General features: G+C 44.6%; 1 protein-coding gene across 2 annotated transcripts in view; it reads left to right on the forward strand.

The window, feature by feature from the left end:
* Positions 1-13,047, forward strand: part of LOC121280977 (small glutamine-rich tetratricopeptide repeat-containing protein beta-like) — a 63,788-nt gene that overhangs the window by 21,020 nt on the left and 29,721 nt on the right. For both annotated transcript variants that reach the window (XM_041193478.1, XM_041193488.1), the window contains exon 3: positions 3,200-3,303. In XM_041193478.1, the coding sequence (XP_041049412.1) occupies positions 3,200-3,303 (104 nt within the window). The remainder of the gene's footprint in view (positions 1-3,199; positions 3,304-13,047) is intronic.

Genomic DNA, 13,047 nt, shown 5'->3' on the forward strand with positions numbered 1-13,047 from the left:
GGACTGTGCATTTCTACACAAAAGCTAATTGCATTTGCACATGGCTACATTATGTGAGGGATATTATTTTCTCCATCAAAGTTAGCTTAAAATTCAGTACTTTTTCACCTCTTTACAGAGATTTCCTAACATTGTTGTTCAGAGCCTTCTGCATGGTGCTTAGTCATCTTTTGCATTATTCTGGCTGCAATGTTCATAATCAGGTGATTTGTCTGGTCAACAGGAATTCCCAACGTTGTGTTTTGTCTGAGTTGACATATGTGCTTAAACCTTTGAAAACATTCCAAAGGATAGAAGTCACTTGAACAAATAAAGACATTTGCTTTTATTTTGCCTCATTGCAGACCTCACCAATCAAGTTACTTGGAGTGTATTTTTTTTGTATATGGTTTCTATACACTAGTCAATCTCTCATGGTATTATTCACTAAGTCAGTGGTGTTATGATAAGTCAGCATCATGGGTAATAGAATCTGACATTGGGGATGGCACTGGGAACTTGGAACATTGTGAACAGGGCATGTGGGTTCTGAAATGGGACTTTGCGGTCCAGCATTATTTTGAATGGTTTCTAATGTCTTGAAGTAGTGGGAGCAGAATCCTAGAATCTCTTCCTCCAGCATTCAAAGAATTCTAAGGCTGCAACACAGCTTGGTATTTTTGAGAATTGGGTAGGGAGCTTACAGCATTTTGTAGTACTGAGGTCAGGGAGTACTAGGATTGCAACTTAGGAAGGAGGGGAGAGGAAAAGCTAGGGAGAGTGGTAACAGGTACACCAGGACTGTGAAGGGAGTTTTGGAGCAACAAGGGGATCAAAGTCTGGTAGTTCTGGGGGATGCTGCCAGTATTAGGAGTCAGGCAGAATTGGATCTAGATAATTGGGAGAAGGAGACCCAGGAGAACTTTATTTAATTCCAGTATTTTAATTAATGAATCCTGCATAGTGCAGTAGGTTGGGATTATTCTGTGATTTATTTAAAGGCTTCAGTTAGTATCCAACTCAAATTGTTGGAATGACAGTCATGGTCATATTTATCTACCAGCTGAATAGTCTTCAGTGAAATAATTCTCGTCATTCACAGTATAGTTTTTACTGGCAGAGTCTGGAATACAAAACTGTAAGGGCAAAGCCTTTGAAGTAAAACACAGCATAATGCTAACATACTGCAAATGGCAAACTCAGCTCCCACATGTACTATTAGTGTGACATTTATAAAAATAACACTGTAGGAGAAGATAAAAACAAAAAAACTGCGGATGCTGGAAATCCAAAACAAAAACAGAATTACCTGGAAAAACACAGCAGGTCTGGCAGCATCGGCGGAGAAGAAAAGAGTTGACGTTTCGAGTCCTCATGACCCTTCGACAGACCTTGAGTGAGTCCAAGAAAGGGTTGAAATATAAGCTGGTTTAAGGTGTGTTGGGGGGGGGCGGGGGGAGAGAGAGAGAGAGAGCCCCCCCACCCCAAACACACCTTAAACCAGTTTATATTTCACCCCTTTCTTGGACTCACTCAAGTTCTGTCGAAGGGTCATGAGGACTCGAAACGTCAACTCTTTTCTTCTCTGCCGATGCTGCCAGACCTGCTGAGTTTTTCCAGATAATACTGTAGGAGAAGATATGACTTTACCAGTTTAGGGGCTAAAGTATATTATTGGTGCACTATTGAAGGTGCTTTGCTAAGCACAAAGCCTTTGGCATACCCAGGGCCACAGCATTCTATATCAATAGAATCTCTGCCTGCTGCAGAAATAACAATCTGGAATTGGATGAATTGTTTGGACAAGCAAGAGGAATGAAACCTACAGTTAACACAGCATTTAGTTAACACAGGATTCTTGAAGGAGCAGGAACAAGAAGACGAGTTGTCTGCATTAACTAAGACATTTACTGTAAAAATGAAAGAACTCTCCTAACACACCTCTCCTACTTCCAATAATTCTGCCACTTCTCCTGTTCCCATAATCCAGGAACCTTTTACCATACCCACGCCCCCACATTCTGTCAGCAGGCTGTAAGTTTATCATTCAAGTGCCACTCTAAATTTGTGTTCTGATTCTCATCCTAGGATATGCATAGAACACTTTGTAAATTTTGCACAGAAACAATTGATTTACAAAATCCACATTGCCACAGAATCTGCGTGGTCTTGTCTTGCCTTGGGCTTACCTAACCTTGAAGATAGTTCTGTAGCTAAATAAATCTATAACTCACCACCCTCTCCTATATTCTCTTTCCTCCTCCTCTCCATTCCTTGAAAAAAGATTTGAGATTTATATGATGACCTTTGGAATAAAGCTTCATGAACATTTTTATAGCTATTGTACCTATTTTTTATTCCGTTACTTAGTCACTGTTCCTAATTTTGAATGTTTCTCTAATTTCTTGGTGTCCAGAACTGAATGCAGTAATTAGGATACAGCTTGATAAGACACTACAAAGGATCCAACTCTAACCTAATTCATTTTAAAGAGTGCAGGGAAAGAACAGATTTTTTTATGAACAATTGGGGCTGATTTGATTTGTTGCTGTAATTAGGTTGTCGGTGAGCATTGTGATTGTGCCATCTGCCTAACTGCAGCAGGAGTCCTGAACCATCTTGGTATTGGGCCTCATTAGCATGTGGCTGATGAGCTGAAAGTGCTGAATGGCTGCTCCAAGGCAATGCATTGGTCAGGGAGGGAGGGAAAGCACCCAGCTCCTTTGCTGAATGCCTATTTTAAGGCCTGCTCGAGGATTGGGCGAGGAGGTGTGAACCTATCATGAGATTTTGGTAAGGTGAGTCTCACTGATTTTTATGCTGCTTGCACTATGGACTGCAGCAGCTCAAGAAGGCAGCTCACCATCACCTTCTCAAGGGCATTTAGGGATGAGCAATAAATACTGGCCCAGCCAGCGACACCCACATCCCATGAATACAAAAATGTTCTCATCAGGAAATTGAAAGGGGGCCAAATAATCCAAATGAGTAACGATATGCTTATTAATTAGAATTATTCAATGGACTTTATTGCACTTAACTACTGAATTTAATACCCGAAGGAATTGATTGCTTTAATAAGAATATCTATTGTTTAGAATGTAGATTATATTTTGGAAATTCATTGTATGAAAAATGCCATACCATAGGGACTTTACTTTCGGTCTAAGTTTGCCTATCAAGCTATGAACTGTAATAATAAGATATATTTTATTCCCAGTTGCTATGCAGTGCTTGGAAAATGTCTTCAAAATAAGTTCACAAGATATCCATCTGGCAGTCTCACCACCTTTAACAGAGATATTTTCTGCAGCCATTACTAAGGTGGGTCTAAATAAATTGATATGAGAAATCTAATCATAATAATAGGTAGGAGATACATTGAAGTACCATGGAAATGTGGGTGCAATTCCATAAATGAATTTCCAGTCTCAGCTAGACTGTCAGAAGAATGGTTTAAGCAATACAAGGAACCTCCAGAGGCAACTGGAGAACAAGTAGACACAACACGGCTGATTTTACAAATGTAAACTTCTGGTGGGAAGCATGACTATTCAAGCACATATCAGGAATTTGAGGGTGAGTCTCCTTCAACCTTTTCATTTTAATTGAAGGAAAATCACAAGAAGCAAGCCCATAATTTCCCACAAAGCGTTCCCAGGTGAGGCTCCCCACTAACAGGGGAATTTCATAAAATTGACCCAATGTGTTCTTACACATGACATAGCAGTTTATTGTAAAGCAGAGATCTGGCACCAAGTCACATATTTGGCCACTCAGCTTTAGAATAATACAAGTTTTGAGCTTTCTTAAACAATAAGAAGTAAAAATGTATTATTCAGTTTTGTTTGTCAAGCACAGACCAGTAATGTTGTGCAAGAGGCTGAGTGCACTGGCAGATATGAACATATGAATTAGGAAAGGAGTAGGCCGCTTGGCTCCTCGAGTCTACTCCACCATTCAATAAGATCATGGCTGATCTGATTGTAATCTCAACTCCACATTCCCACCTACCCTTGATGACCTTTCACTCACTTGCTTATCACGAATCTATCTAGCTCTGCCTTAAAAATGTTCAGACCCTGCTTCCACCGCCCTCTGAAGAGAGTTCCAAAGATTCGCTACCCTCAAAAAAAAATTCTCCTCATTGCTTTCTTAAATGGGTCTTATTTGGACCCCTTATTTTTAAATAGAGACCCCTAGTTCTAGATTCTCCCACAGGATGAAACATCTTTTCCAGATCCATCTTCTCAAAACCCTTCTGGGACTCTGATTTCAACTATGATGGATTATGTATGTTTTGATATATGCAACACTACAGTTGTATTTATATGAATAAAAATAAAATTTCCTACACAATATTTCTCAGTACTTTTAAGCCTCCAAGATTATACATGAACCCTTCTGATTCTGCTTCACGTTTTCTGACTCTGCTTAATGATGGATGTATGATACAAGAAGCACTTTAAAGCAATAACTAATCCATGGGTGGGGATGTCATAGACAATGGCCAGGATCTTTTCTGTGCCCAATTGTGACTGGCGTGTTCAGTGGGAGATCAGAGAATCTTGCAAGAAGGCCCTAGGTGTGTTTCCTGGTGACGTGAATCCACAAAGTGATTTTCCCCTCCCACCGTCAGTGCCGGGCCGCGTTTCCCACCGTTGAGTGTCGGGAACTTAATTTAAATGTACTTGCATCACATTATTGTGGCCACAGGCTGGATTCACCACCCCCTCACCAAAATCGTCAAATTTGAAGCCCACATCAGCATGATTTTATGACTACATGATTTACGACTGCTTTTAAAAGGTATACACCTAGTGACCTGAACTTTGAAGGGAACTCAGAGGTGAGTGCACACAACTTTGCGCAGCACTCACAACGATCCCAATGCAAGGAAGTAGCTCTGCAGATTCAGGGGTAGGGGGGTCACAGGCAAGTATCCATTGCGGCTTTTTCGTGGCTGGCTTGTGGTGCCGGGGCAGTGTAAGGCGCAAATGGAACCTCGGGGTAAGGCTGCAGTGTGGGGGGGGGGGGTCATGGTAGCAAAGACTGAAGTTTGAACACAAACACATGCCGGGGGCAGGGGGAAGAAAATGGCCAGGCAAATGCCAAAACATGTCAAAGGTGAACACTCTTCCAAGCTGAGAGTGTTTAGCTCGAGCTCAATTGACATACTTGGAGTCAGGCTCGTCAAGTAATTGTGCCCACTCAAGCAGCACTAATACTTGACAGTGCCAATGATTGCTCCTCAACTTTTAACTCCTCGCACGCACACCAAAATCAAGTAAGTGCTATGGTGCTGCAGAACTGTGGGCGACTGGGAAAGCTTGAGGATCCTTTTGGGAAAGGTGGCCATTGAACACTGACGAAGGGGTGCGCTCTTAGTCCCTTGCATTGTGTTTAAGTTGACATTGAAAAGTCACCATCATGGTCCAAACTGCAAAGTCTTGGAGGGCAGGTTAGGACAATGCTTACGCCTGAGATGAGAGATCAGGGTGCAGTCAAGTGGCCAAAGCTGTCACCAATCAGTCATGTGGATTGGGTGGTGCTGGGAACCACCATGCGCACCAAACACTGGGCATCCACGTGGTGACCCGGACTCTCTGGCATGTGTTAAGGGGCCTTGAAAGGCAGCGGCAGGCGGTGACTAAGAGTAATCCTTAGGAGAGAATTGCTGACCCTTGCGTTTCTTTCTTTGATACTGCAGTGAGGAGACCATCAAGAATATGGAGCCTGGTGATCTCACTGTCTGCCTCATTGCTTATAGACAGGAGAGAAGGAGAAGAATGCGACAGAGGCGCCTGGTTCGCCAAAGGGAGGAGCAGAACCCTGAAGACACGGGCAGCACGGCCTTCTTCACACACAGAGGGTGAACCCCACAGAGCCGTTGTTCGTCGACACATCATTAGACACAGGGTCTATAGACAGCGTACATGCTACCTGCAGATGAATGAGAACCAGTGTTGCTGACACCTGCGCATGTCAGATCTGGTCACACACGTATATTACCTTCTATAGTATTTGGCACCACGGGGACTCGGAGGGCATTCACTGCCAGTGGCAGTTAAAGTTACCACCATGCTCAATTTCTACGGCAGTGGCTCCTTCCAGGGCTCCACTGGGGACCTTTGTGAGATCTCGCAAGCTTTTACCCTCAAATGTATCGAGATCACGGACACTCTTTTTGCCAAGGCACACAACTTTGTCAACTTTGCAGAGATTAGGCAAGCCAGGAAGCAAGAGCACAGGGATTTGCTGAGATTTTCGGATTCCCACAGGTGAAGGGTGCCATCGACTGTACTCACGTGGTTTATAAATCTCCCTGGCAACAAGCAGTCCAGTATGTGAATTGCGAAGGCTTCCACTCTCTCCGTGTTCAGCTGGCCTGCAACCATAACAAATAGTTCATGCAGGTGTGTGCAAGATACCCTAGAAGTGTGCATGACTCGTACCATCCTCAGCAGGAGTTTGGTTGAGCACTCCATTGGCATCCTGAAGATGAGGTTCCAGTGCCTGGACAGATCTGGCGGAGCGCTCCAGGACACTTCCAGCGGGTATCACGCATCATAGTGGCTTGTTGCACGCTACACAGCCTGGCGATGCAAAGAGAAGAGGACCTGGGTGATGAGGAGATTCAAGAGCTGCTTGTCTCCTCCAGTGAGGAAATCAAAGGGTGTGAGGGTGATGAGGTCCTGGAAGGCGAGGATACAGGTGATTAAGCCATTGCACTGGCCAGGCGAGGCAAGCATACACGTGAGGCCCTCATTGCCACCAGGTTCCAGGAGGATGATGACGAGATGCAGTGAGGACACTCCTGAGATCTTCACATTGCATCTGGGAACGTCTGACACCTGTCTGGCTGAGGGCAGCACACACACACTGTGAAGAGGCTAATATCATGGAAACACTACTGAGATACAGAGGGCCCATGGATTTTCAGACAACTTGGATCCTTTGGCAGGCTTCATCATCTGTTCCCTTTAGCACCACACCTTCACCTGTCAGGTGACTAAATGAGGGGGGTGGGGATGGTGGGCAGCTTGCAACGTGCTGAGAGCACACAGAGAACATCACGGAACCCAGTGATAAGATTCTTCACATTGCATCTGGGTACAAGATACTTGCAGCAAACAAAGTCACATGTAGGTGCAGCAAACAAAAGTCACATGTAGGTGCAGCAATCATTAATCTGGAGAGTGACTTTAAAGCTGGACAATCACTGTGCTGAAAAGGTTAAACACTGCACAGGGGAGGGGGCCCTGGATTGTGACACTAACCTTAATTTTGTGCAGGAAGCAAGGTTTCACATTGGATTGACACGAACACTGCTCATCATAACAAGGAGCCACAAATGAGACATTCTTGGGAGTGTATTTATAATGATCAGCATTAAGCACAAGTGAATAACACTCATGCCCACATAATGCAAATGCACCTTGACCTTTCTAATCCTGCCGCTATGTCTTGGTGTTCCACCAACATCCACAGCGGAGGTGGATGTGGCCTGCTGACTGCTATGCCCTGTTGTCTGTGATGACCTTGGCAGGTGTCCTTTGGAAGGCTGAGGCTGGAGGACCTCGGCCTGCTTTCAATGTCCTGCTGTGTGGCGGTGGCACCCTCCTTGTTGGGGGAGTCACAGGAAGAGGGGATTCAGATAGGCTGGACGCTCCCAGAGCCACCTGGGTGGATAGACCCAGGGTGTGCACCTGCTGATCCTCCTCTCTATGGGTGCTCGAGTGCATCTGGCTGATTCCTTGAGAGGAAGGGGCAACTGAAGTGAGCTCAAGACGCCCCGTCCCCTCTCATGTTGACACCAATGGATGCCTGCAAGTGCCTCAGCGATGGAGTGCAGCTCCTGCAGCAGTGCAGGACAGATGCCCTGGACCAAGATCTCCATGGCAGTCGCCATTCTACTAATGTTGACCTCAGTGCGTTGGCATGCCAAGTCTATCGCCTCAGCCTGAAGTTGGACAGACTCCTCCATTGTGCCTTGCAATCTAAGGAATGCAGCGGACATCCCTTACTGATGTTCCTGAGCTTGCCTTTGCAGCTCCAACAACTGAGGTATGACTGAGTCCAGAGGCACCTCATCTGACTCGGGCTCAGCAGATTTCTGGCCTCCAGCAGTACTCTGAGTGCCAGCAACCTGGGAAGTCCCTGCCTCCGCCTGCTGTGGATCAGACAATGTGAGATGCTCACTAGATTGTGACGCCGAGGCTACTCTAAAGCTCGGTCCCACCGAGATGTGTGTGTCTGCACTGGTGGAGGCTGTGGGTCAGCGCTGTGACGGATCTTCAGTTTCATTGTCTATGGATTCCTCTTATGTGGTATTCTCAGGGCTGGAGTCAAGGACCTGGCTTGTGGACTCTCTCAGCTGCTTCCCAAATGTGCCAGCGAAAGCAATGAGAGATAATTAGTGCATGGCAGGGGACTGCGGAACAGAGGAACTCACTCACAGCATGGTTGTGTGCTGGATCCTCACTTGATTGAGTGCCGCCTACCTCAACTTCAGAACAGGAACAGTCCACATCGTAGCTGGCCAGCTGGATGGCTCTATTTTCAAAGTCTGTTAGGACATTGATGTTGGGCATACCTCCACCAGTCTGCGACCTCTCCCTTTTGTTGTGTGCCAGCTTGTCCTGCCTGAATACAGATGGAGAGAGTATAAGCAGGATGCCTGCCAGACCAGATGATAAGGATGCTGGCATGTGTGGGTGGTGAGTGATGCCATGAACAGGATGAGGACACGATCCACAGGACAAATGAAGGTTGTGAGGGACAGTGAATGGTGATGTCTCTTGAGCTGGCAGTGAGTGAGATCCCTGTGGACATGTGATGGGTTTGTGAGTTTGAGAGTTGAAAGTGATGAGGAGAGTGATTTACCCTGGCGAAACTGAGGAGATCATTCATCCTCTTTCGGCACTGAGTGGCTGTCCTCTTTTGGGGGGAGTTGGCGCTAACCACTGCTGCCACCACCTCCCATGCTAGACCTGGGATGAGGTCCTTCACCCAGAGTAACGTAGATGACATTGCGGCCGGCCTTCATTATGTCTAGTAGGTGCTCAAGGGAGGCATTGCTAAATTTGGGGGCAGCATGTTCCCTGTGTTTGGCAGCCAGCAGTTCCCAGCAGCTTCCTATCCGTTGAAGAGTGCTAGCTCCGTACAGGGGCAGCCTTTAAATATGGCGCCCCATTTACTGAAGGCCTGAGATTACAGTGGGGAAGGGGAATCAGCGGCTGCCCTGCCAGCGATCTGATGTAAAACCTGTGCCTCTCAATTTTTTAAACAAAGTGGCACATGATATGGTGGAAAAAGCTACCATTGGCATCGGCAGGTCACACTTCGAATTCCCTGTACGATATTGCACTTTGCCAATTTTTGGGACAATTCCGCTCAATGTTATAATTGCAAGCACCGAGTTAGTAGTTTACAGCTGTGTGGACCAAGTTTAAATTATGACCTTTAATCAATCCCTTCCATAGAAAGAAAGCGCAAATTCCAAGTCCCTCAGGCTATCCCAAAGTACCTAATGGTTAAAAAATATTTTTGAAATGTAGTCACTGTTTTGATGTCGGAAATGCCTGTCTGTCTGCTTCCTTTCTCATTAAGTAAATACTGGACATATTTCATTTCTCATTAATTTTGTTAATTTTACATATGGTAGTTTTTCTTCAGTTAGGGTTCTTGCTTAAATGTCCGAGGAGTTTGTGGACTGGTTTCATAGTAGCAGGAGGTTTTTTATTAACTTTTAATTGTTCTGTGGATTTTTTAATCATTTTGTTCATGCTTGAGTATCTTGACAGTTATGTAGCGCAGCATGACATTTTCAGTGATACTAGAGGCACCTATCACATTATTACAACTAGATTACAATCATGCTCATTCTCCTATTGAATACAGGAAAGTTATATGTTTTTATTCATTCAAGGAATGTGGGTGTCACTGATAAGCCCAGCAATTAATGCACATCTCTAATTGTCCTTTAGAAGGTAGTGATGAGCTGCTGCCTTGAACCACTGAAGTCCATGTGGTATGAATATACCCATAGTACTGTTGGGGAGGGAATTCCAGGATAAAGGCCCAGCAACATTGTAGGAACGTCAATATTTCCAAGTCAGGGTGCTGTGTATCTTGGAGGAAAATTTGCACATGGTGGAGTTCTCATGCATCTGCTGCCCTTGTTCTCTAGATGGGAGATGGTTTGGATGGTGCTCTTTAAGGAATCTTTGTGAGTTGCTGCTGTGCATCTTGTGGATGGTACAAACTATTGCCACAGTGCATCGATGGTGGATGGAGTACCAATCAATCAAGCGGGCTGCTTTGTCACGGATAATGCCAAGCTTTTTGATTTGTATCGAACTGCACTCATCTAGGCAAGTGGAGAGTATTACATCACACTCCTGATTCGTGTCTTGTAGTTGGTGGACAGGCTTTGTGGAGTCAAGAGGTAACTTACAGAATTCCCAGACTCTCACCCACTCTCAGTTGCTGATCACCACCTTCTCAACAATTAGGGATCAGCATTAAGTGCTGGCCTTATCAGCAACACCCAAGTATTTATGTGGCTGGTCCAGATAAGTTTCTGGTGACTGGTAACCCCAGGATGTGCAGTAAATATGTAGTTACTTCTTCATGTGGCAGCTATTCGGTCTGACCCTCGGCAGCATCATCTGAAAACATAGCATCAGTTTTCACAGATACACTGACAACACCCAGCTTTTACCTCATCACCATATCTTTCAACTCTCCATTGTCTCTAAATTCTCACACTGCTTTTCCGGTATCCAGGGCTAGATGAGCAGCAATTTCTTCCAATTAAATATTTGGAACACTGAAACCATTAATTATCCCCACCATGAATTACATTCCCTAGCCACTGACTCTATCCCTCTCCCTGGCAACATCTAAGGCTGAACCAGACTGTCTGCTTTATTGATATTGTATTTGATCTCAAGATGACCTTTTAGCCACATATCCATGCCACCACAAGACAGCCCATTTCCGGCTCTGTGACACTGCCCGACTCTGCCCTGCCTCAGTTCATCTGCTATGGAGACCCTCATCCATACTTTTGTTACTTCCAGATTTGACTATTCTAAAAAACTCTTAGTTGGGCTTCCATGTTCTACTTTCCATAAACTTGAGCCTGTGTCCTGGCTTGTGCTGGATATCATTTGCCTGCTGCCTCTGTTCTTGCTGTCCTGCATTCAATCCTGGTTAAACAACGCTTCAATTTTTAAGGTTTTCATCCTTGTTTTCAGATCCCTCCATGGCTTGACCCCTCCCTGTCTCTGTGGACTTCTACAGGCTTTCAGAATGTTTGTGCTCCTCAAATTACAGCCTCTTTAGCATTCCGATTTTAATTGTTCCATCATTGGTGGCTGTGGAGTCCGTTCCCTCCATCCTAAGCTTTGAAATTCTCTCCCTAAATCTCTCAGGCTGGATACCTTTAAGTCAATCCTTAAAATCCACCTCTTTGACCAAGCTTTTGATCATCTGCCCTAATATCCCATTATGTGGCTTGGTGTCCTATTTTGTTTTATAATACCTCTTTGAAGTGCCTTGGGACACTATATTATCTTAAAGGCATTATATAAATCCAAGTTGTTGCAGTTAATTTAAAACCATGCACATTGAGTTTGTAAAATGTATTTAATTTTCCAAGGATTGAAATGTGCTTATTACTGAATGTTGTTACCAACACTGGACATAATGGATTTTGCCTTTTGTTTCATAATGTTTGGTGAGTGCTTTTTTAAATGATAATTTTCTTTCTCAGCCAAGGACCCAGTAGTGCAAACCTTGAGTAACTTTGCTAGGGTTAGTAACCTAGCATGTTTTTGAATAGTGGTGTTTTAATTGCTAATTTATCTCCTTTTGGTCTCTGAATCATTTCAACCATTTTCCTGATGATGATGTTAGCTCAGTAAGGAAAATAATGGTGAAAATTAATATGAATTAAGCTCAGAAACCTTTCCTTCCAAAAACTGAGCCATTTGGCTGCAGGTTTAGAATTTATAGTGCTATGGTAGGTTGCTTTTATCCACTAAGCCATACAGATTAGAACGGCATGAGTTTAATTATTAAGGTAAAAGCAAAAAAACTGCGGATGCTGGAAATCCAAAACAAAAACAAAAATACCTGGAAAAACTCAGCAGGTCTGGCAGCATCTGTGGAGAGGAACATAGTTAACGTTTTGAGTCCGTATGACTCTTCAACAGAATTAAGTAAAAATAGAAAAGAGGTGAAATATAAGCTGGTTTAAGGGGGGTGTGGCAGGGGGGGTTGGTGGGGTGGGACAGGTAGAGCCTGGATGGAGGGCCAGTGGTAGGTGGAGATAACCAAAAGATGTCATAGACAGAAGGACAAAGAGGTGTTGATGGTGGTGATATTATCTAAGGAATGTGCTAATTAAGGGTAGAAAGCAGGACAAGCAAGGTACAGATAGCCCTAGTGGGGGTGGGGTGGGGTGAAGGAATCAAAATAGGCTAAAAGGTAGAGATAAAACAATTGATGGAAATGCATTGAAAAATAATGGAACTAAGTGGGAAAAGAAAAATCTATATAAGTTATCAGGGAAAAAAAGGGGGGTGATCGGAAAGGGGGTGGGGATGGAGGAGACAGTTCATGATCTAAAATTGTTGAACTCAATATTCAGTCCAGAAGGCTGTAAAGTGCCTAGTCGTACAATGAGGTGCTGTTCCTCCAGTTTGCGTTGAGCTTCACTGGAACATTGCAGCAGGCCAAGGACGGACATGTGGGCTTGAGAGCAGGGTGGAGTGGTGAAATGGCAAGCGACAGGGAGGTCTGGGTCATGCTTGTGGACAGACCGAAGGTGTTCTGCAAAGCGGTCACCCAGTCTGCGTTTGGTCTCTCCAATGTTGAGGAAACCGCATTGGGAGCAACAAATGCAGTAGACTAAATTGAGGAAAATGCAAGTGAAATGTTGCTTCACTTGAAAGAAGTGTTTTGGCCCTTGGACGGTGAGGAGAGGGGAAGTAAAGGGGCAGGTGTTGCACCTTCTGCAGTTGCATGGGAAGGTGCCATGGGAGGGGGTTGAGGTGT

This window comes from Carcharodon carcharias, chromosome 1 (assembly GCF_017639515.1).
Source record: "Carcharodon carcharias isolate sCarCar2 chromosome 1, sCarCar2.pri, whole genome shotgun sequence".
NCBI lineage: Eukaryota > Metazoa > Chordata > Chondrichthyes > Lamniformes > Lamnidae > Carcharodon > Carcharodon carcharias.